The sequence below is a fragment of the Boleophthalmus pectinirostris genome, unplaced genomic scaffold (genome assembly GCF_026225935.1).
Source record: "Boleophthalmus pectinirostris isolate CB_2022bp ecotype Guang Dong unplaced genomic scaffold, ASM2622593v1 HiC_scaffold_13, whole genome shotgun sequence".
Lineage (NCBI taxonomy): Eukaryota > Metazoa > Chordata > Actinopteri > Gobiiformes > Gobiidae > Boleophthalmus > Boleophthalmus pectinirostris.
The window spans coordinates 20427757-20452686 of NW_026571036.1; the positions used below are offsets into that span (position 1 = coordinate 20427757).

The 24930-nt window shown below is 37.6% G+C and overlaps 1 protein-coding gene across 3 annotated transcripts in view; it reads right to left on the reverse strand.

The window, feature by feature from the left end:
- The window catches only part of nkain2 (sodium/potassium transporting ATPase interacting 2), a 159234-nt gene that overhangs the window by 43416 nt on the left and 90888 nt on the right, over positions 1 to 24930 (reverse strand). Inside the window, exon 4 of one of the 3 annotated variants that reach the window (XM_055149469.1) lies at positions 8677 to 8859. The exons of the other annotated variants lie outside the window; for them this stretch is intronic. Coding sequence (XP_055005444.1) covers positions 8677 to 8859 — 183 coding nt within the window. The remainder of the gene's footprint in view (positions 1 to 8676; positions 8860 to 24930) is intronic. 3 annotated transcript variants of the gene reach the window in all.

Genomic DNA, 24930 nt, shown 5'->3' on the forward strand with positions numbered 1-24930 from the left:
CACCAACACTAAATAAATGCAAAAATATAGCATAACACAAACCAACATAAAACCTAATACATATATACATAATGCCAATGTGGAAGATTTAAATGTACTGTAGATTAAAAATATTTAAAATAATCCATAATCACTTTTAATTTGAATGTATATATGAAAATAAAATGTTTTCGTTAATGCTGTTTTAGCCTTGTTTTGGTCACAGATCACAAAGTATTCACAAAAATGATCACAAATTGCAAGCTGAGAAATATTTTTGAGTAATGAGTATTGGATGGTTCTGGTTCTGGCTGACCTGTTTAATTTGTTTAATGTTTTCTATTTCAGGGTGCTTATTTTGATATTGCAGCTCTGAGAAATTGTAATGTAAGTGTAGCAGAATCAAACACAAAAATATATACGGAATTGAGTTTCTTTGTGCAGTAGAGCAAGCGCGTGGGGCCATGACCACTGCAGGTGCAATGCAGTTGGATTCTGAAGCAAAGTCCTTCTTCGGAGATGTCCAACCACCCCGCCTCCCCCACCCACCCCCCCCTCTCTCTCTCACTCTCTCTCACTCTCTCTCTTTCTCTCTCTCTCTCTATCTCTCCCTCTCTCTGTGATATTCGCCTTGGTGTAAATAATGCACATATTAACGGCTCCACTTAGCAAGGACGCACATAGATCATCTGAGAGACAGCTGGGCTAATGACACGCACACAAACCGCACTGGCACCAAAGCACGCACACACTCACACAAACACACACACTCACGCACCAACTTACTGGGCTGGAAATGCTTCGAGCCAGAGGAAAAATACACTCTAAAATACTTTGGTAAGAGATAGACTCACTTTGTTGATGCTCGTAGTTGTGAAACATGGAATCAAGATATAATTATTAACCATGAAAATATCTCTGTATATTTAGAACTTATTTGCCGTTGAGTTCGGCAGCCCTGCGCAAATCCATACAACCTGTGGCAACAACCTGAATAAGATGAGTAAGCTTCTGTGTCCATGATCAAAACATTTTTATCAATGTGACTCAGAGGTTGAGGTTGGTGCAGATGGACAGCTACAAAACTAACAAAGAAACAAAAAAAACTATAATCTAAAAAACAGACTAAAATAGGCCCAAAATAAGTATCAATAAACCAGGTCTAACTGACAGGAAATTACCAAAGATGATCGCTGGAAGAAAACCAGGACCAAACCAGCACTGGGAACAAACCAGTACTAAAGCAACCAAAGTCTAAACTAGAGCTAAACCAGGTCTGTCTGAGGATTTAAAGTGCCCACATTACACTATTTTCAGATCTATGCTGTAATGCTCATCACAAAAATACCTGGAGTTGTGTTTTGTTTCATTCACACATGTTTAACTCACAAACTCATATTTAGGAGTTCTTCTCTCAAACAAAAAAACACAGTTCCACCTTGTGATGTCATGTGGTAAAACAGAAAGTGCTCCACAGTGTTTTTAAACTTCATACACCTTCACTAGACTCATTTAGATCATTTCAGCCCAGGAATTGCCAGTCTCTGTTAAACTAAAGGTAAAAGCTTTTAACTTGAAAATTACAGCTTCATGACGTCACAAGGTGGAACAGAGCATTTTGAGCTTTAGGGCCTGTTTACACGAGAACACTTATGGATAAAAACAACAAAACATTTTATCGGAAGTGGCTTTAATTTAGACAGTGATAGCATTTTTGAGGCTTAAAAACGCAAAAATCTCAAACCACCCTCCAGAGTGGAAAAGATGAATACACTCCACCGTAGTGTTTCCATGTACATTGTCCAAGACACAACACTCTGGTCAAATTTGCTCACGTCACGTACACATTTACGTCTCATACATCACCACCTGGCGTCACCACCTAGCCGCCTGGCATGCATACCCAATCGAGTTCCACACACTTTTGCGTCACCGTATGTATGCAGATTTCCTCCGGAAAATGCTTGTCTATACACGGAATAAAAAGTGAAGACGCGACGCCACTTTTATGTCTTCTGTTCAGACCGTCATCATATAAACGCAGCCTTAGAGATATAGATAAGGGTTATTCAAACATGCGTGGATGAAACACAACTCCAGGTATTTTTTGAGGATTATAACATGGTTTGAAGCTCAGAAGAATACATTTTGCGTAATATAGGACCTCTAACTAGAAAAAAAAAGTCATACAATAATGGAAAGCATTTTTAGAAACTAAAATTACAATATTTCCTCAAAAAATTTACTAGTTAAAGTAATTCACATTTTAGCCATATATCAATTATTAGGAGAGTTCAGGTTACTGGACTCAGAGACAGTGAACATCCGGCAGAGAGCAAAAATACAGTATAAAATGATTTACAAAAAGAGTGTTGTAGCAATAAAACCTGTGAGTCTGCCCAGAAAATTGAAAGTTACATTTCTTTATATTTTATTTCAGAAAAGGGTAGACACATCAAACCCACCCCGTTTTCAAAAGCACAGACACTAAATAAAAGCGAAAATGTTAGCCAACTGCCAACACGAGTTTTAGCTCCATATTTTTCTTTTGCTTGGACTAGAAATTATGTGTTAAAACACCAAAGCAACACAGTGACAAAAAATGAGACTATTGTGGCAGCAATAAACCTCAAGTCTCCTGCCAGGTGAAATTGACATTTTTGTCAATAGAGTCTGGTGGCTTTGAAGAGCGCTTCAGGGCTCCAATTCCCAGTTGGAGAAGACTGTTTGATGGCAAAGTAAAGCTGTGAAAATATTCTCAGTATAGCCTTTCTCAAATTGATGTTTTGGAGAAATTGTTTTGCTCCCAGCACTATTCACCTCGATGTATAGCGCCTGTATATGAGCTCCTGTGTGAATGATCGGCTCTGATGAGATTCTGTAGTTACTTTCTGGTATATATGACATGTCAGTGGCTTTCAGTATTACAATACAATCTCTTATAAGTAAAGTGTATTGATCCTCTGACTCCACTTATACTGTAAGATACATGCTAGGATTGTCAAAACATTGATTCCCAGGTATTCAGTCTCAATACTGAAAAAAATAATACATGAACAGAACAACTTTGGGCCTTTCTTGTGAACTTTTATAATCCCATGGTAAAAGAAACATCTGTTATTTTGTGCTGAATATTCCATTCAATTATCAGGTATCTCAATTTAAGTATCAAGCCTTTTCCTTGGTATCAAAATCAGGTTTCAAGAGTATTATATGTTATGTATTATACTAATACTAAACTATTTAAAGGAACAGTCCAGAATTTTGGATATAGGGCCTCATTTCCTAGTGAGCCAGAGTGTTAGAGACGTGTGGAGATGCTTTTTTAAAAAAAATCCATTGAGTCCTTGTATTTGCAGAGGTTTGAAGAACACAACAGGCAGCATATCTTTATACAGAGCTTCACCTGGTATCTCCTTAAAAACATTGTCTAAATTCTTCATATTACCATTCATTTTAGCCACACATCTGCTGCTTAAGCGCTTCTACCGTCTCTCTATTTTGGTGTAATGAGTAAATGTCTAATTAGTAGCTTGGTCTGATTAATACCATCTTCCTTTGCTCCTTTTTATGTGTTAAATCTCTTCAAATTTCCGCCCGTCTGTCAGCTCCCTGCCCCAAAAGAAGACACATTTTATTCTCAAACCTTTTCTTCCTCCCAATCTTTTTTTAGTCGGCCATTATTTCTCTATAGCGTCTCTATCTTTCTAATGGGCACTTAAAGACGCACACATAAATACAAAAGTAATTCTTATTGGAAAAGCCATTTCCTTGACTTTATTAAAAAGGTACTTAGCATAAAGGTCAAGCTGATAGTGTGCACTGCCACTTGTGGATCATTGGAACTAAATAGGTTTCGACTTCATTAAATCTATAAAAGAAAGTGGTAGTGGTGGTAGCAGGCAACACAGGGAATATTTAGAGTATTCACTTGATCTTACACTATTCCTGCCACACTCCAGGGTGGGGAGCACAGTAACTGGGTCAGCATGACATATGATGTGGTTTCAAATATGAAAACTTACATCTCTCCAAGACCAATGCAAAAGTCGCTATTCTTACACATTTAAAAGTAGGACATTAAGATTAGTAAAGTATATTATTGTAGCCTACACATAAGCCTATAATACAAACTGGATCAGTGTTCGACCAACATAAAATAGAGTTACAACTTTTAGTGGATAACTTCATTTTCTGTCTTTGTTTTTGAGATGGAATTCAGTCTGCAAGTACAGTGTTTTTCTACGAATAGACTAACAAGGTGTCAATCAATACCAGTGACAGCAGTGGGCTGATTTGAGATCTTCTTGTTCTACAATACTTCATATCAATTTTATTATTTTTTTTAAGAAGTACACATACTTGTTTTGTCGCTTTTTTGCCCCCTTGTGGAAGGAGTTAGTTTGTTTGTGACTTCAGTTATGTAATTTTAAAGATTGTGTAACTTTTCTGGTGGAGGGTCCATCAAATGATTTTCTCTATGGAGATGTTATTGCTTTGTCATGGTATTAAACCTTTCTATCTTTAAAGCAATCAAATCAGACTGAGTTACAGGTTAGATCTGTGGAGAGGCAAGCTCACACACAGCCAGAATGCCTCTTCTTCTATGTATTTTTGAGCTTTAAAACCACCTGTAATGTGTAATGTATAAGGTAGAGCAGTTTAATGTCATACTGTAGGACATATCCATAAAAACACGAAGATGACGGACCCCCAACCAAAAAGTTACACGGTCCACCTTTAAGTAATAGATCTCAATGGGAGGAAAGAGAAATTGGTTAAGAGCGGTGTACCCAAACTGGACAGCCAAAAAGTGACACAGAAACTGTCAGTGCACTGGCTAACTTGTTCAGTCTGATCAAGGCCCTCCCTAAACTGACCGCACAAACTCCTTGTGTTTAAGAGTCAAATTGTGATGGTCATTAAAATTGGCTCGAGGCTATTGCACAGTGCTGTCAAAGTCTGTCCGAGAAGTGGAAATAAAGTTATACTGCTGAAAATAATCTGGAGTATAAAAATATGATAATAAATCTTTGTGGGAAAAATAAGACTCACGCTGAGAGATAGAGGTGTGAATCAGATTTGAGAAAATAGAAAATGCCAGATGTTGTATTGAAATAACATGTGATGAAGTGTTCTGGACAAACCAAGCCAGCATTAACAGAGTGTTAACTAATACAGCAGATATGTGCAGGATGATTTTGGTACAGTTGCTTCGATTCATTTATTCATTTTTTATTATTATAATTTTTTTTTTTTTAAAGATTTCAATGCACATTTTAAATAATAAAGAATCCCATACATTCATCTTTTGAATGAATGGGAGAACGTCCTCAAAATGTTGAATATTGACTGTTAAAGGTGCACTATGTCTGTTTGGTTGGGGGGAAAAACAGGCTGACTGTGAGCGGGGTTGCCTCTTCACAGACGTGACCTGTAACTTGGTCGGGTTGTTTTGTTATGTATAATTTCAAAACTGAAATAATAAAATAAAAAAGCTGAACCTATGATATACATGCAACGTGTATGTATATCATATCGAGTAAATATGTGTAATTCTGTATTTTGAAACAATCTAGGCAAAGCATTAACATCTCCATGGAGACGAGCAGAAAAGTTACACTGTGCACCTTTAATTATGACAAAAACCTTCAGACCTTTTCATAATAAAATAATTTAAATCAGAAAAAAATATGTAAAAAACACAACCCGTTCTCACAGCAGCACCACTACTTGGATTTCTGTTCTGCTAATGCCGGGAACAATGGGCCAACTTTAACATTTTAAAGTGACTTTGAAATCACCAGCCTCATGTGTCAATGTCTCACTATTGATGTTCTCTTTATGAGCTTTGGCTCCACACCATTGTTGTTCTGTCAGGCCTAAAATTGAACGCTCCCCCATGTAAACTTCAAACAATAGACTAATAATGGCTCTGTGCTTTCAGGGTGGCATTTGAAATTTGGTCATTACTTAGAAACTTGTGGCTTTCATGGGGTACTAGAACTTTATTCAGTAGAAGTAGTAGTCTGTTAAGAGAATTATGGATAAAGAAAACATATGTGAAGTATCTCATATGTTTCGATCTACAACAAAATTACTTGACAAGAAAAGAATTATTGCAATATCCAACCCCCTATTCATTCATTCAAATACAGCATAGTAGCTGCAGTGTGATATACTGTTATATGACCAAGGTTATCTCACATTTTAGTCTTGTTGTGTAAGACTTTTATGCCATTTCATTGCATTTTGTATATTATTCCAGATGCCCTTCTAAAGTCATGATCTCCATTTATCCAAGTTTAGAAATCATATATGAAAACAAAGATGAGAAAACACAACCGGATAGAAATCTCCTTGAATTTAAAAAGCTGTCTCATCTCATACTTTCCCTTGAGACTGTGCAAACATACCTTAATAGGCACTTTATCACTTTGTAATAACTACAACTAAATTGCCTCAGTTATGAATGGACAAGGAAGGACATGGAAATGAGCAAATAAGCTTAGTATCTACTAAATTAACTGATTAGTGTTAGTTGTACTAATTAAGTACTTACTAAGCTTGGATCTTCCTTAAAAACAATTTGCTCATTAAAAATTAAGTCTTCAATGACGCTTTTATTGAAGTTGATTAAAGTGTTACCCTTGGGAGTAGCATGAACCAGTCCAGGGACTATAAGTGGATAACCATGTAGTTAGTCCAGAACTGCTGTGCGTTCTGGACTAACTAGGGACCAAAAAGCATGATCACATTACCCCAATTCTTGTTTCGCTGCACTGGCTTCCTGTTAATTTTAGAATTAATTTTAAGGTTTTATTATTTGTTTTTAAAGTTTTGAACGGACTGGCCCCTTAGTACATCTTGGACCTCATCCAGATTTACACCCCCGCACGCTCTATGCGGTCTGAGGGTCAGTTCCAGCTCGTTGTGCCTAAAACGAGACTTAAAACCAGGGGGACAGGGCCTTCTCTGTGGCCGGCCCCAAGCTCTGGAACGCTCTGCCCATCCACATCTGAACAGCCCCCACAGTGGAGAGTTTTCAGACCTGCTTTTATTCTCTGGCTTTCAAAACCATGTTAGTTGTGTGGTCTTCTGTGTTTTTTATTTATTTATTTACTGTTTTTATCTATTTTATTTTTTTAGTTCTGCTTTTATATATTGATTTTATTATTTTTGGTCATTGATTTTATTATTTTATTTATTGATTCTATTAGTTTCCTCATGGTTGGAACATAATTCTGCAGATTTTTTTTTTGCTATTTAAAGCACTTTGGAAACTGTCTTGTTTATAAAATGTGCTATACAAATAAAGTTAAATTGGAGTTGGATAACCTGGTACAATACATAGTTTCTGTTTTGCTTGTACATTATACACTGCACCTGTATTGACAAAAACATACCATATCCATGCATGGGTTTTACATAAGCAATCTTAACAGTGTCACATTAAACCCGTCATGCCTATTAAAGGTCCTATATTACAAAAAAAATGATTCTTATGAGCTTTAAGCAATGTTAAAATGTTGCTACCTCCTTACACATTACCTTAACATACCTCAAGTTGTATTTAGTTTCATTCATACATGTTTGAGTGATCCTTCTTTATTAGGCTGTCTACATCTCCATAGCTCGAAATCACAAAGCAGTAGTTTTCAAGTTAACAGCTACTTTTTGTTCAGTAGAGATTGGCAATTCCAGCACTCAAATTATTATTATATGCCATGAGGGAGGTTCATGTTAAATTTTGTCTGTATAATGAAATCATTATCCAGGTGTTTTAATTCTCAAGAGATGTGTATATCTTTATTGGGGTCTAACTGTAAATGTATTATTTTTCACTGCTGTGATTGGGTCATTATTCAGCCTCACATTTTACTATGTGTCGTTTTATGTATTTTAGCAGGTTAATGTGTGTGTGTGTGTGTGTGTGTGGGGGGGGGGGGGGGGGTGTTTGGGTGTCTGTGATGTTTGGTTGTGTCGAGTTGGGCAGCTGTGGGGGTTGGGTTAGTGGGTGGGTGGGTGGAAATGTGGGATTGTTTTTAATCTGTGTAAAGCACTTTGTGTTAAATTTTTGTATGAAAAGTGCTTTATAAATAAAGTTTGATTGATTGATTGATTGATTATTCTCGAGGGGGCAGTCCCTTCACTTATATAAGGGGAGTGGAAGGGGCTGTCCTCCTACCCGAGGAAGATCTGAGGGACCGAAACGCCGTACCAATAAAAGAAAAATCAAGAGTGGGACAGTGTGCAGGAGTTTTTCTTTAAAAACAGCACTGAAATTATCCAAATGACTCTAGTGAAGATGTATGGAACACTTCCTGTATGACCACATGACATCGCAAGGTGGAACAGAGCATTTTACTTTTGAGAGAAGAACTCAGCCTGTGCAGGGTTTGTGTGAATGAAACAAAACACTTTTTGATGAGAAAATTACATTATGACATAGATCAGATAATAGCATAATATCGTCCTAGTCTGTACGGTGGTAAACATGTTATTTAACTCCTCACTCACTCTCTCTCTCTCACTCATTCGCTCGCTTTGAATGGCGAAACCACTTCTAACCAGCTGGATCAAGCACCATTGTACACCTCGACATACTTCCTCTCTTTTACTGTAACGCGCACACTCTCTCACACACAAACAAAGTGGCTGATTTGAAGTGCTCTGTGGAGGATCATGCTCTCGTACTCCCAGGTCTGTGTCTCTGGCTGTGGGCTGGTGCCGCTCCACTGAACCACATCTGTTGGCCCGCTGCCTCGAGTGCTGCCTCCACACCGCCATCTTGCCCTCTGCCCCAACCCCGGACAACCCCCCTCCAAGCCCTTCTCCGCAATTTACCAGCGATAGGTTCTGCTTTTGTCTTCCGCTCCCCTGAGAAGGAGCAAAGAGAGGTACGATCAGGACCTCAATATGATGTAGCCTGACAGAATAGAGGGGAAGTAATGGGTTTTTTAAAGCTAACTAGGTTTCAATGGGAAGGTGGGAAGTTGGAGGAGAGTAGATTGAGAATTATGTAGTGAAAAGTTTTAAAATTTCCATATTACACAATTTTCTGATCTATGTTATAATTTGCATATTTAAGCTGAGTTCTTCTCTCAAACAGAAAACACGAAATACAAAAAAAAGTGCTCCACTGTGTATTTGAACTTCATGCAACTTCACTAGAATCATTTGGACAATTTCAGTCCTAGAATTGCCAATCTCTGCTGAACTAAAGGTAAAAAGTCTCTGTTAAAAACTACCGCTTCATGACATCACAAGGTAGAACAGAGCATTTTGAGCTTTGGACATGTAGTCAGACTAATAACACTGGATTACTCAAACATGTGAATGAAACAAAACACAACTCCAAGTATGTTGTTGAGGAGGTAACAACATTTTAACATGGTTTAATGCTCACAAGAGTTAATTCTGTGTAATAAAGTTAAATGTTTTTTTTTTATATAAGTTTCTGTACATCTTTTTGTTTGGTAGATCTATTCTTTGAGGCTACAAATACTTCAGTGTTAGCTTTACAATATTATTATTTTTTTTTTATCACAAGTACAAAATAATAACTGGTTGCATAATTATAACATAACTTTGCATAATAATTGGATTTGCTGCACATATACAATTGTCTAATCCTCTTGGAATTACAGGGTTCTGTGCACATTTTGGGTAGTTATGAGATATTGGGTTTTAAAGTTCTGACCACTCACAGTGCACAATATAAAAGGGACGTGGATTTTTGCTCTTTTAAGTCTAAAATGTATCATACACTAAAAAAAAATCTTGATAAAGCAGATAAACATCATGACCAACACTACAGATAAAGTAGAAGGCATTCAGGAAAAAGAATAGACAAATAATGCAAAACTACAATTTTATAAAATAAAAAAGAAACCCAGTCTTTAAAAAAATGTCATTACAAATTATTGTTTTAGTTTAGCATTTTGTAGTTTCCACTCAACCATTAATGCTTTGGGTGTTTTTAAAATGTGAACTGTGAACTGAATCCTTATTTGAAAATACACAGTAAATGGCGCTATAGTTGCAATCTCAGTACTTTAAAGTTAGATTTTTTTTCTCCCAAAAAAATCTCGAGCTACATCCCATTAGAGTTCTGTAATCAAATTTATTTTACCAGGAAAAGGAGGAAAAATTTCTCTTTTGAAGGAGATTCAACTTCTGGCCTTGGGTGAAATACACACACTGGACACTTTAGCGTGAGAGATGCATACTGAAGGGCAACCAATCACTCCTTCATTCACATCAATTATGTTTGTCCTTGATGAGAAACCGGAATGCCAACCACTGTATTACAACGTCTTAAAATGAGACAGATGTTGCTAAGTAGAGTGGATTTTCTGCTCATAAGATAAACAAGATTATTACAGATATTAATACCTGTAGACTTCTTTCTACTCTTGAAAAGCTTCCAATATGATTTTTTTAGCACTGTATCTTTCTCAGTTTTTGGTTTACCAGGAGTCTGCTATTTCAACTGAGCTTGTCACTTTTTGACATGTTGAAATGGTAAAATGTCCTCAGTAAAAATAAAGCCGTACAGATTGTCAATATCTTTCACCAAAACTAACAGGCAGTTTGCAATGACAGTAGCCTGAAGGGGAAAATTATCAAGACCATAAATAAATCCATCTGAAATTACATTGTTTGACCTAGATTCTATGATTAGCAGCAAATGATTTTCATGCAATACTGGAGAATATTCAGTTTTCACATTTTTGCACCTTTAACAATACAAAAACATCATATTATTGTACATATTAGACTTAGATTGAATAATGCTCTGTAAAGCATCTTTGGGGACAGAAATGTCTGTGAAAGTGCTATATAAATAAAGACATACTTACTTACTTAGATTAAATTATTATACAGTTAACATGAATAGTGTTACAGTCTGTGTCTAGCTGGATTATCCAAATGCATTATAAACACTTTAAAAATAACACAATATACACTGTAGAGTCAAGATTTTTTTTTTTTTCCTGGAGTTGTGTTTTGTTCCATCCACACATGTTTCATGTTCAAACCCTGCATAATTAGGCTCAGTTCTTCTCTCAAACAGAAAACGCTCTGTTCCACCTTCTGATGTCATGTGGTAGTACAAGATGTGCTACACTGTGTTTTTAAACTGCACCGTCACTAGATTTATTTTCATAATTTCAGGCCTGGAACTGCCAATCTCTACTGAACAAAAGGTAAAAAGCAGCTGTTAACTTCTGTAAACTATCGCTTCATGACATCACAAGGTGGAACAGAGCATTTTGAGCTTTGGAGATGTAGACAGATTAATAACACTGACAGTTCCTGAAACGTGTGAATGAAACCCGAACACAGCTCCAGGTAACAACATTTAACCATGGCTTAAAGCTCACAAGAGTCAATTTTGCATAATACGGTAAACTTAGAAATGGAAATAATTAAAATTCAGTCCACACTCCAAAAAAGTAAACCTAAATATAAAGTGTTTTTGAGCCTGTTTCTGTCATACTATTTTTATTTTACGATTCTGGAAGCTTGATTTTTCTAAAGTTGGACACACAAAAGAATCATTTCAGCCTTGAAGTTGCCCATTTCTACTGAACAAACGCTAAAAGGTAGCTGTTAACTTGAAAACTACTGCTTTATGACATCACAAGCAGAGCATTTTGAGCTTTGGAGAACTAGACAGACTAATAATAAAGGATTACTCAAACGTGTGTGAATGAAATAAAACACAGAATGTAATTAGACAATGTGAATGAAACTGAATTAAGGATTTCACTGTAGTTTTGGTCATGATGTTTATATTGTAAATAATCAAACAATCAGGATATTTCTTCTGATAATAACAGTAACATTATAAAATCTATTATGGCTTATCGCTTTTTAAAAATCTATAACTTGAGAGTGTGTTTTCCAGCAGTGGTGGGCTGGATGCATGTGTGTGTGTATATTGTTTGGACAGTACGAGTAAGGAAAAGAGTCCCACATTTTCCCCATGAGTGCTTCAGCATCTGCTCCCCTCTGTCACTCCAAACCCCTACGGACATGCACGCACCAATAATACAACAGAGGCAGCCAGCACACCCACACCTTTTATCCTCTGCACAAATATAATAAGCACTAAGTCATGGGAGTCTAGACTGTGAATCTCACTTAAGGGCAAGTAATCAGACAATATTAGCAATTTCTTCTTAAATCAATTTCCAGGCTAACCTATTTGCTGACATTGTGTGCCGAGCTTAAAAGCACAGAACGAGATTTTGTCTCGAGGTAAATAAATACTGTATATGAATTCTCCTGAATATAGAATAAAATATCAGAAGGTTTTTTTTTTTTTTTTCAGAATAAAACAGAACTTTATTTGTTCAAGATAAAACAGACATTTGGATCAATCTACACCTTAGTGTTTATATTTGCCCAACTAAAGGAAATTAAAGAAACAGTTTTGTACTGCACTTAGCTAAATAACTCGGCTTAAAAATATTAACAATGATTTGACAATTGATATTTTGGGTTAAAAATACAAAAGTAGAAAAAGTTTGTGAAAAAAAAAAATGTTGATAATGATAAATCCATTCTTTATCCAATTAAACCTTGAAGTTAGTTACAGGGGAAAAGAATTATGATTTGACAAGATAAATACATGAAATCAAGATATTTGGGAAAGAAAATGAAAATATTAACAGATTTTTTTGGATGAAATAATGGTTGACCCAATTAAAGTGGCTACCCTGACCTCCTTCTTGTTTAGTGTTTTTGTCTCTTTCAGCCCTGCCCTCTCTTTGCCCCTCCGCCTGTTTTTCCACACCAGTATCATCAGTCACAGAGCATCTCCCTACATTGTTTTGCTGTGATTTCCCTGGGGCGCCAGACAGGGGCCGTAACCCATAATGCCTTGAGCTCTTCACTGTTAACACATTGGACTATAGTGTTAGATTGTGTTTGGGGGCAGAAGATTGGCTAGCTTTAAAATCCTGACCATGACCATTAGTGTTCATGCTACTCTTAACATAACAACATTAGCCGCTGCGGGCTGTAACATCTGTCGACCAATCAGAGGGCTTAGATGGTCTCCCAGGTGAGACGCTTGGTTGCATAAAGGATGATTGTTGCTAATTTTAGATTTCCAGGAAGCAAAGCATGTGCTGAACATTATAAATTAATGCAAATGTACACGGGAAGTGAAATCATTACTGTTAAATCTGACAATGAAGACAAATCACTGGTTGGATTTGTGCCTCTTGAATGTTTTATAGCAGAGAAAAGACAGTAGCTTACATATGACAGCAACAAATTATAAATATTTCAGAAACTGGAGAAGGATTTAAGATAGAAGTTATGAAGTTAAGGCCTATTGTAAAATGGCTCTGATGCCAGTACAAAATGTGAACATATGGAGCCCATAACATGTTTGCTTGCCACAACTTTAAAGGCTGAAATATAATGTGATCTCATTCTGTGTTTATTGTGTGTACATTCTGACTTAAAGATGCCCCGCTTCTCTCCAAAAGGAGGTTATCACTTTGCCTGGAATGTTCCACAGTAAGGCATTAAAATTTGCATTCTTACTGTGAGTAGGATCGCCACTCCACAGATCTGACCAGTTACATAGTTGCCTGGTGACGTCACCGATCCCCATGTAAGAAGTAATGCATTATTGTGGAACATTCTATGCAAAGCATGAAAACAGAGACTAGTTACACAAGAGGAACGAGGAAAGAAAATCAGATTTGCCTGAAAAGAAACAGTCTAATTTATCTAAATAACAGAGAGCTACAGAGAGAGGGTCTTGCTGAAAAAGATTAAATACTATGTGACAAGGCAAATAATACAGTGGAATTGATATTTGAAATAACTGCAGTTGTATTAAATCACAGCTTGTCTTTGTTGTTGAACCTGGATAAAAAGTACGAGAACAAAATCTGCCCACAAGAATAATGCACTTGAAAGCTTCCACAATCAATATTCCCACATTAAAAATGGATCAAACAAATGTGTTTGTTAGAGGCTCGCGAGGACTGGACTTTTATCAGCGGTTTTCTTGTTTTGGTCGGGCCCTGCTTTTACACCCTGACCTCATTTCATCCTCCGGCACTCTTTACACTTAAGAGACAGAAAGCTACTCCGCTCAGATACGGGGAGTCCATTAACTGCACCATATCATTGACTACATGGGCAACGGTATCAGCACAAATGCAAACTTCACTTTATTGGTGTATAAGGTACATTAAATATTTAAACCTGAAGCAGAGCACTAGCCTTGTGCTGAAAAGTGTATTTGTATTTTGTTAATCTCACATTTAAAATGTAATATTCACTAAAAAGATTATGGATTTTAGTGATGCAAAGATTCAAATCAGATAGCATTGATGAATTATTCATACTCAGGATATTATTTTTATTATATGAAAGAGTTATGTTCAACTAAGAGACAAGAAAAAAAAAAAAAATTAAACAACATTAAACATTTATGGCTATACAGTAAAATGGGAAACTTCTCATATTTTCATCAGAATATTTTGTAATAGTCTGTAACCACTCAAGTATATGAAGTATTAAGGTATTGCTGTTAAAATGAATAACTGGTAGATTTAAATGTAAAATATGATACCTTTACCTAATTTATTTTTACATTATCTGTCAGAAATAAAAACTATTGTAATGTGAAAAACAACTATTTCATGCTGAAAATTGTATTTTTTATTTTTTTTGTCATTGTTGCTGCAAGCCTTTTCCTTACCATTGAAAATTAAGTTTTAAAAATAGTACCTCATGTTTATGCGATATTGCTACGGTGTGCCCAAAACGCCATTGCTTCTTATTGTCCCTCTTTGCTAGTTCAATATTGTGACTCAAAATTGGCTCACTGTGTTTTCCTTGATTGAATACAGGTAAAAAAAAATAACCCCACGCGATTTAGAACACTGCCTGATATCTGACGTCAAACCAAAACCATGTCATTAGGTAAATGTAGAAAAATTACTTTCTATAAACCTGTACTTTCGACCCCTTATCCATCTTGGCGTGTTTTTGTGCTCAGTGCGTCATCTGAAAAGTGTGCCTCTTCCTTTCGGCTAACCTGTCATTGTCTGTACCGTTCCAGCAGACACGCTAAATCCAAGATGTCACCAGTATATCCCTTCTCCAATCCCATAACTGTCCCAGAGCCTAATTCCACTCCACAAACAAGAAAATATTGCGGAAGGAAAAGACCGCGGGGGACGGGGGCGCCAGATAAAAATGACGAGCAGAGAAAAGGTGGAGGTTAGAGTGAAAGATTCTGAATACTTACGGCATCTTGGATCGGGAGATTGAACAGTTTGGACAGCTGAAGAAATGATAAGCAGAATGGGGTATGACACATTACGGGATGGAAATGAGCACCTCCAACCAGAAAGGAAGTATTGAAGGAAGCAGGAACCAAAAAAGGCCATAGGAAAGGAAGAAATGTAGCAAGACTTGGCAAGGATCCAAGTTAGAAGCACTGATATATTCCTTTTATATCAAGGTCAACTGTGGGTGACGTTTTTACTGCTGGATTGATCGTAGAATGTGACAAGTTTATACCGCTCTGTTCAAGAGGAGAAGGAAAGTCTATTTGTCCTTTTCTGACTACACTTCAATGACAATTCTTGCAGTCTGATTGTCTTGTAAAACATCTGATGAATGTAGAGGGCATGAGCTCTTCTCTTAATGTTATTTATGGCTGGTGATAGAACTGTGGTGAGTGTTGAAGTGTAATAATTTTGTGAGTTTAATTGCCTTCTTTTGAACTGTGCTTTGTGGAACTTTGAAGGACGACTATAAGCGTAAAGAAAGACAAAGGAAGTTAATTTATGTATGTTTTGATTAGAGAGGCCCCTTTTCAATACTGGTGCCAGATATAGGTGTTAATACTGAACATTTTGAGGGACTGGATATCGGCCCCAAGATACTGGTCCACTCGATATCCCATTTTGGTCTATAAACTGGTGTAATAATGGACAATGTTGGCCCAAAGCATCTCATAATAATACCATTATTAGCTTACCTTATAGAATAAATAACAGTTCCAAAACACATTAGGATCATTATTTACCATATGCTGTGGGTATGTTTAAATATTATTTTCAGTCTCCGCCCTGGTATTGGTTGATATCGGATGTTGGCAGATACTTAAAGCCATAGTATCGGCATCGGAACAGAAAAGGCTGGATCTGTGTATCCCTAGTTTAGATGAGCCATGAGGCAGGATGTGTAGTATTTTTACATCTCCAAATTGGTCTCTGAAATCACAAAATATACATGATTTGCTTTTGATTGACATAAAATAACTAAATGGGAATAAGTGACAACATTTGTCTTTATTTATGGACAAACACTTCATTTTTTTGGAGTATGTTTTGATTTGACAACTGCCCTCTTTTAGTGACAAAGCTTCTTCTTTGCTTAGTATGACCTGCTAGTGTATACAGTCCAAACAGTAACTACTTATACTTTTCTCTCAGTGATTCTAATAGTTAGTTGAAGCTTTAAATTGAACGACATACAATAAGTTATAAGTCGTGAGTATGTGCCCACCAAAAGTCAGGAAGATCATCCGACATACTGAGGGAAAAAGAAATGTTGACCCCCGCAAAAATATTATGTCACCTATTTAAATATTTATCTGAAATTAACATATATATTTTAAAGGTTTAAAGTGTGTAACTTGCTAGAGGCGGCATGTTAACTGCATGATGCTATGGAAATAGAAAGAAACCACAGTTCTAAACATTCTCCATGGCGACAAGATTTATGCCATACTGTGGAAGATTATAGCCAAAGGAACAACATTTCCATGAAATCGAGCAGGAGGAGGCTCTCCTCCAGGCCAAATAACAGTCAGTTTTGTGGAGATGAGAGCCCGCTCACAGTAAGGACGCATATTTTCAGTGCAATATAAACAACCAAAATGAAAAAAACATGCTTTTATTATAGTCTTATTATAGTATTTTTTGCCAGTTACAGCCCGAGCTTTAAATAGACCGTCTAAAAACCCAAATGATTAGCTTTGGACCAACATAAATTAATTAACTGGAAAAAGTAACATGACATCCATAATCGGGTCAACATTTCCTTTTTTGGAGTGTACATAGAAGATTTGAATGCTCCTGCGATGACAGGCCATCCAAACTTAACAGACACATACAGTATAAACCCACACACTTTTGTTGACACACTGTACATAAACAAGAGCTGGATAAGCGTCCCAACAGCAGCCCACCCTCCAAGAGCGTGATTGACGTTTCGCTGTATGCTTTTCCATGGACTACTGACACTTCCCTGTCTAGAGCTGTATTTGTGCATCTGGCCTGTTTGTGTGTGAGTGTGATTTGGGTGCCAGTCTCCCTCTCCACAGGCCCGCTCACCGAAATCTGTCAAGGATGCCACATCACAAATCTTTTCGAACTTTGTAATTTTCTGGCATTCCTGCTATATTAGATAGTGGAGCTGCAGAATGATAGGAAGGAAGATGGGAAGTGTGACAGAGTGATATACAGTGAATTTTGGGGTAAAAACTCAAATTACTGTCACAACAAGGAGGTACACCTTATCTGAATGCTGTACTCTACGGGGAAGTCTAATGGAATCCCAAGATATTTGATAGAGAGGACTTCAAACGCAGAGAGCTGAAGAAGCTAAAAATGTCCATGTATTCGACAGCTGATGTAAGAGCCCATTTGGAAATGCAGTTTGCCATAAGATATTGCAGATCAGTCAACTCCTCTGGACTTCCTAATGGGATATACTGCCTGGTCAAAAAATGTTACCACTTGGAAGCTGTTCAGTGTGTTCTGGTGGAGGAACCGTTACCTGCTTTGTTTTGAATGTTCCACAGTATGGCATTAAAGGTCCTTTATTACTCGGAATTGACTCTTGTGAGCTTTAAGCCATGTTATAATGCTGGTACTTCCTCAAAAATGTACCTTGGGTCGTATGTTGTTTCATTCACACATGTTTGAGCACGTAAACTCAAAATGCTCTCTTCCACCATGTGATGTCATGATACTGTAGTTTTAAAGTTAACAGCAAAATGTTACTGTTAGTTCAGAAGAGACTGGAAAGTTCAAAAAAATTGATTCTAGTGAAGGTGTATGGAGTTTAAAAACACAGTGGAGCAACACCTTCCACAAAATGGAACAGGGTGTTTTCAGTTTGAGAAGAACTCAGCCTAAATATGCAGGGTTTGGATGATAAACATGTGTGGATGGAGCAAAACAAAATTCCAGGTATGTTTTTGACGAGGAAACATTATAACATAGGTCAGAAAACAGCAAAATATGGGCCCTTTAAGTATCTCCATGGAAACAACAGCTGGCTCCACTGCGCCAAGTTACATATCTGATCTGTGTGAAGCCATACAAAGCAATAGGCTCTATTCACACTTACTGGAAGACATTTGGAAACGTGCAGATGATGACTTCCTCTGTAGTTACTGACACTGGGCATGTGATAAAACCATGGATTCAGCTACAGTGGTCTTCACAACCTGCCAAAGCTTTCCATGGGACGTGACACTAATCACATCTTCAATATCACCTACCGGCAGCTGGTTGTAACTTGATCTGTCATAACATAACAAACATAACAAACATAACTGAACGCTACAATCTTTTAAATTTTTTTTTATGGTATGGTCACATTTTTATATAGCACGTTTCCACCTTCAAGGCACTCAAAGTGCTTTACAACAAGGAACCACTCACCCATTCACACACACATTCATACACCAGTGTACACAGACACTGGGGATGAGGTGGGTTAAGGGTCCTTGCCCAAGGACACAATGATAGCATTTATCTGTGGGTGCTGGAATTACACCAGCCAACCTGTGGGTCAGTGGATCTGACCACTCAACCTGTGATGTTTATGTCGGATCAGTGGACAAACGCTATTACCAACTGAGCTACTGTCGCCCGCTGCGCTACTGTTGCCCAGTATTAAGTTAGACAAACTATAATACACAAATTTATAGGCAATTTATAAAAGGAAAAAAGAATACAATGCAATGACATCTAAATGAAGAAAACCAGGCCATTTTCTCAGTTTTCTCAGGTTTTGTTTGAGTTATTATCACCCAAGAGCCCAAAGTCATCAGCCGCATGTTTCCAAGTGTCTTCTGGTTTTGTGATGTAAGCGTGAATAGAGCCCATAACATGGAGACAAGCAGGTGGTGAACCCTTTACTAGTAAAGTTACATAGTGCACCTTTAAACAGGCTTAACAACAGTATGATCCTAGAATGAGGTCAGCTGACTACTCAAATGGCCAGGTTATTCCAGGAATGGATTTTTTTTTCTGATGAAACCAAGATGACGATGCCAGGCTTCATCAAGCTCTAATTGTGAAAGAGTGGTTCAGGGAGCCAGAGAGATCATTTTCACTCATAGACTGCCCACCACCAAATCCAGAACCTAACCTCATTGAGAATATTTGAAGTGTGCTGAAGAAGACATTGCGCACTGGTCCAATTCTCCCTTCATCAAGTTCTTTGTAAAAAGATGTAATCGATACTGCACAGAAATAAATGTAGTGACCACAGACTGTATACTGAAATGAACATAGCCACCTCGTTCCAGAAGTTAAGTGAGCATGTTTGTATTAACTCACTCTACATGATCCTGGTATTTTTATTTTGCTATTTTGTCCATAATTAAATTGCTATTCCTAATATGGAACTTGACTCCAAATTTGCCCCCATAACTGCTAGCCTTGGTGAGCTTCATTTAACACTCCCTAAGTCCACTTCTTTATAGTCTATATTTGTGAAGTGGCGTTGGTTGTTTCATCTTTGCTCAGATATCAAGTTTCATTTGGAATCCTCTGGGATTTCACAAACTAACCAAGAGAAATTTGGGAACTGTGTTAATTATAACAGCGATAAATGCAAAGACTGAATGATGAGTCTTTTTTGATCACAGTAATTGAATTTCGTTTCATTGCCATATTGCTGCATCAAGTTAACAAGTGTTAAACAAGCATGCATTCAGATTTACATTGAAAATTACCAGACAATTCACTCTAAAGTTTGACTGAGTGGAGAATAGAAGTCAAGGACAGACTCATTTCAATATTGTTGAAGCTAAAAAACATCAAATGAATTTAGTGGTGAAATAAGTAAACGCTGCAGCACTTAGAAGCTACACAGAACTCTTCATATAACAGTGAATCATCCGTGAAGACATATCACATTATCATAAATTGGGCATGAGACTGTTAGCCACTGCTGCTTCTCTGGTCACCGTTAGAATAATTGATGGAATCACTTACTCCGCTGAGCCCACAGAGTGACTCACAATGGTCATAACAATGTCCAGTTGCCGTGACATCTCCACAGAAACCAATGCTATAGTTTCACCTCAATCTTACCCACCTGTCCAGTCCTCCTACGAAAATGCCTGTCTTCTCCAACATCACAACCTCCTCTAAAGAGAAGCCGGTTGACATGTCTCCCACCTCCTCAGCTTGTCTCCTTCTACCTTTTTAGCTGCTCAATGTCTCCTGTCTTATCCGCAACAAGTGTCATGGGCCTTTTGGCAAATTTCACAAGTTTTCCGCGCGCTAATCTTTTTGACTTGCTTCTTGGAAAGACACATGGGGAATATTTGCACTTCAAACGCACTACATAACATATTCAGTTAGATGCCTTGTGCACACTTTTGGCTGCGCTCAACAAACAAAAGTCTGTCACCGATGGGGGAATTGAATGAGATTGTTTACCCGATTCAATGTTTCCTCTTTCTGAAACAATCAGTGAGTTTGTATGCACAGCTCAGTCTGACTGTGCCCGGAGCTCCATTAAGGCTCCTAAATAGATTTCTCTCCAGGTCTGAGGTTACGTGCATGAGGAAGAAGAAAAGTTCTACCTAGCCCGATTTACATGAGTGGTGCGTTTATGTGATCAACTTTAATATCATTATACACCATGAAATCTGGTAGAGGAAGTTTAGAAGAATTCAAGATAAGACACCATACTGCTTTTGGCATGAAAAATTTGCTGGATCAGATATTGGCTACTAAATATTGGTGCAGCCAATATTCTGGTAGGACATATCAGTTGATGTGATAAGACTATTTAGTGGTTGGTCGTAGTTGACCAAGAAAGTCTCATAATGGTTGAATTTTAATACTTAATTTGTTGTATAGTTATTTGAGTGATAAAGAACAGCTAAATAAGACAAAACCCGTCAATACCTCGGTTAATATCAGGTATCAGCACAAACAGTACACAAAACTATAGTATCTGAATTGGTATCGTAACTGGAAAAGCTGGATCAGTGCATCTCTAGTCAATATGAAGTAATGTCTTTGGGTTTCCAGATTGTACAGCAAAACAAATTTACAAATGTGCCCTAAATATATGGCAGAAAATTGTATACCAGTTTAATTAGTGATAGTAACACATTATTTAATTAGTATATAGTATATAGTTTTATTGCTATATTATGTTTTAAACTAATTTGATTACAAATTCAAGATCAGGGTATCCCAGGTTTGACTTCCCCAAATTTAAGACTTTTTAAAGACTTTTTTAAGATCTTTTTAAGACCTTTTTAAGATCACTTAAATGAAAATTAAGACCAAAATCGCACCCATTATGTGGGCGACAATCACCAGATCTATTTCTAATAATGACCAAACAACTACGGTACTATATGTAGAATCTAAGAGCCACTGTGAATTAAACCTACACTTCCCCATGATCCATCCAACGTCTTCCTCCACTGTACTCATTCTTTACTCATTGCCGTCGGCTCCAGAAACCAAAGTATTGTTTGCGCAGACTCCAAATTAGACGTTCATTCACGTCACATGATTTCACGTTGTTTTTTTTCCTCCCTGCATTTAACATTGCACAGCAGCCCGGTTGAGTATACAAAAAAAATATAGGCTAATGAAATTTAAGACCTTAGTGAAAAAATAAGACTTGGACACATAATTTAAACTTTTTAAGGCCTTAATTTAGGAACATGAAATTTAAGACCTTTTTAAGACTTTTAAGACTCCGCGGCTATCCTGAAGATGGTCTGAAAGAGAGAACTATCTAAATGAATTCCACTATTTGTTCAGGACAGATACTTGCTTGGATGAACACACAACTTTTTATCTGATCACAGCAATATCATGTTTCATTTGTCCAAACTTGTCTTGATAAGTACGATAACTATTTAGTAAAAGTGCAACTAATGAAAGTTCCAGCCAATAATCTTTTTCTCTATATGCAAACCGTTTTATCTAATGAAAGACTGGCATTTTGTTGTATATATTCAGAAGGGGAGGCAAGGCATCTAATCTCCTCTGCCCATCCCCTCACCTCCCTGACAGCCCAGTTAGCGCTCCACTTCTCCACTGTGAAGACGGGCAAAATCAAGATTAGTCATGTATAAAATAGGACGTGGGCAGCGGAAAATCACATCAAAGCCAAATCTAAGTCAGCAATGCTATGGCCCAAATGATGCGCCTTCTTCATAAACACAGGATCAAGATGAAGAGAAATGCACTCTGTTGCACTCACCTTAGTCAAATGACCCTAAAGTAATGGCCTAAATTGCTACTGAGATGCATAAAACCTACTTTGTGGATTGCGTTATACAATACATCGAAGTAGGCCCTTGACTAGCGCACTTTCTCTGAGCAAATGTATTCAAGAAAGCAGGGAAGGTGATGAGGACCCAGTGCGGATAAGAGTATAGAGCAATGGGACACGGCACTTAGCAAAACAACATGAAATAGACTTGATTATAGGGTGAGCCGAGGAAGAGGAGGGATCAGTTACATGGAGAGGAAGAGCGAGAGGCGGGAGGCGTGGGGATGAAGGGGGAATGGGTAAGAAGGATCAGTGAGAAAAATGTTCAGAAGGAGATTTCCAGTGCTATTCCTGAAGTGCATACAGAATCATTACTCTTTTTCATCACTTGTATATCCGTGAGTTGAACTTAAAAACTTTGATTCAGTATAACTTGAAAGCCTGCGACTAAATGAAAAGCTACTGAAAAATATTACTAAGAATAGAGCTTGGGATTGTGGAGTCACATTAAAGCGAATATCCTGATTGTATAGTAAGAGGATTCAGTGCCTAAAGGTCCTATATTGTGCAAATTTGACTCTTGTGAGCATGTAGCCATGTTAGAATGCTGTTACCTCATCAAAAACATACCTAGAGTTGTTGTTGAACCAATGAGGTTCATTTGGTCTTCTGATAATTTATGTTATTAGGTTCTTTTTTCAGACCAAGAGTTTTGTTTTCATACATGCAGTCGAAACTGTCAGGTATGAAAACAAAACTCTTGGTCTGAAAAAAGAACCTGATAACATAACATACCTAGAGTTGTGTTTTGTTTCATTCACACATTGGAGTAACTTTATTATTAGTCTGTCTACATCCCTAAAGCTTAAAATGCTCTGCTCCACCTTATGATGTCATGAAGCCGTAGTTTTAAAGTTAACGGCTACCTTGAAGAGATTGGCAATTCCAAGGCTGAAATTATCCAATGATTCAAGTGAAGCTGTATGGAGTTTAAAAGCACAGTGAAGCACTCCTTGTACCACATGACATTATAAGGTGGAATAGAGTATTTTCCGTTTGAGAGAAGAACAGACCACAGCCTTAATATGAAGGGTTTGTGAACACAACTTCCAGTATGCTTGTTATGAAGAAACAACATTACAACAGAAATAGGAAAATAGTGTAATATGTGCCCTTTAAATTGTTAACTGCTATGGCAATGGTGCTAATTTATCTTCATTCCAAACCCCATAGATATCTTGTGGGCCAGAGTATTTTGCACCACACCATTCAGTCTGTAATTTAGCCTGTATGCTACGAATGGCCTCACTGTGTCCTCATTAAACCCGCCTTTGTCTGGCCTGAGCAGCCACCTGTGCGTTGTAAATGTAGTCTGCCTCCACCTGTGTCGACTCACTTGTTGTATGCGGCGCTCGGGCCCGGTGTAATAATAGCCCTCAGGTCAGTAAACAAGCCCTAGAAGTGTAGGTGATAGATCTGTATGGGCTACAACAGCTGCTCGAGGTGGGACCATAGCAGGCTCCCCACAGCTAACTCGCTAACTGGCTAACTGGGTCAAGGTCGCTTCACCCTTCAGCTTTGTGTGTCTGGTGGCCATTTTAACGCACGCCGGTTCCTGATTGGTTGACGTGGGTAATTGATCAAGGCGGAGCTAATTAACAGGCCAGATCTGGATCATTATAGGCAGCAGCTGGTGTTGGTTTTGGTCGGGGTAAAAAGTTGAGTGCTCCTTTGCACCAGGAATTACGGTATAATAAAGTTTACAGGGCGCTGTGATAATATATACAGACCGGTGAAAGCAGGCAATCTAATTAACCCCTGAGACACCATTAGGCTGGTTTTTATCATTGCAAAAGGGCAAGAGGGCCTTAAATCTTCAGTGTCATAAAAGCTGAAAGGTTGTGTTCACAGTACTGCAGGGAAAAGGAACACGAATTTATTGTAGGTTTGTTTATCTCTAGATGTCAGGCCATCAGATTTCTTGTTCGGCTCAATTTTTTTCTCCTTCTTTTTCTTTAACGTTGCAAGATATTGTCAGAAATGCCAGCTCCGGCCACAAGGGGTCATCAAAGAAATTATTGCTAGAAGTCCCCTCGTCTGTTAAACTTATTCAGGAAGTTATCGTGAGAACCGCTATTGTCATTCATGTGGTATAATTTGACATGGGGCTTCAGTGCAGCTATCCAAAGTGGGTTAGGCTCCTGTCACCAATCATTATTATCTTTTAAAATGCTTTGAATTTTTGTTTTATAATCTTGTGATATGTCCCTGTGTTTTACTATGACAATATAGTCCCAATTAAACTAATAAACAGCAAACAAATGTGAGTAAAAAATATACAGGATTAGGGGTTGTAGAGAATTTTGCACTGCTGGAACTGGACCTGCTCCCTGAAACAGACTC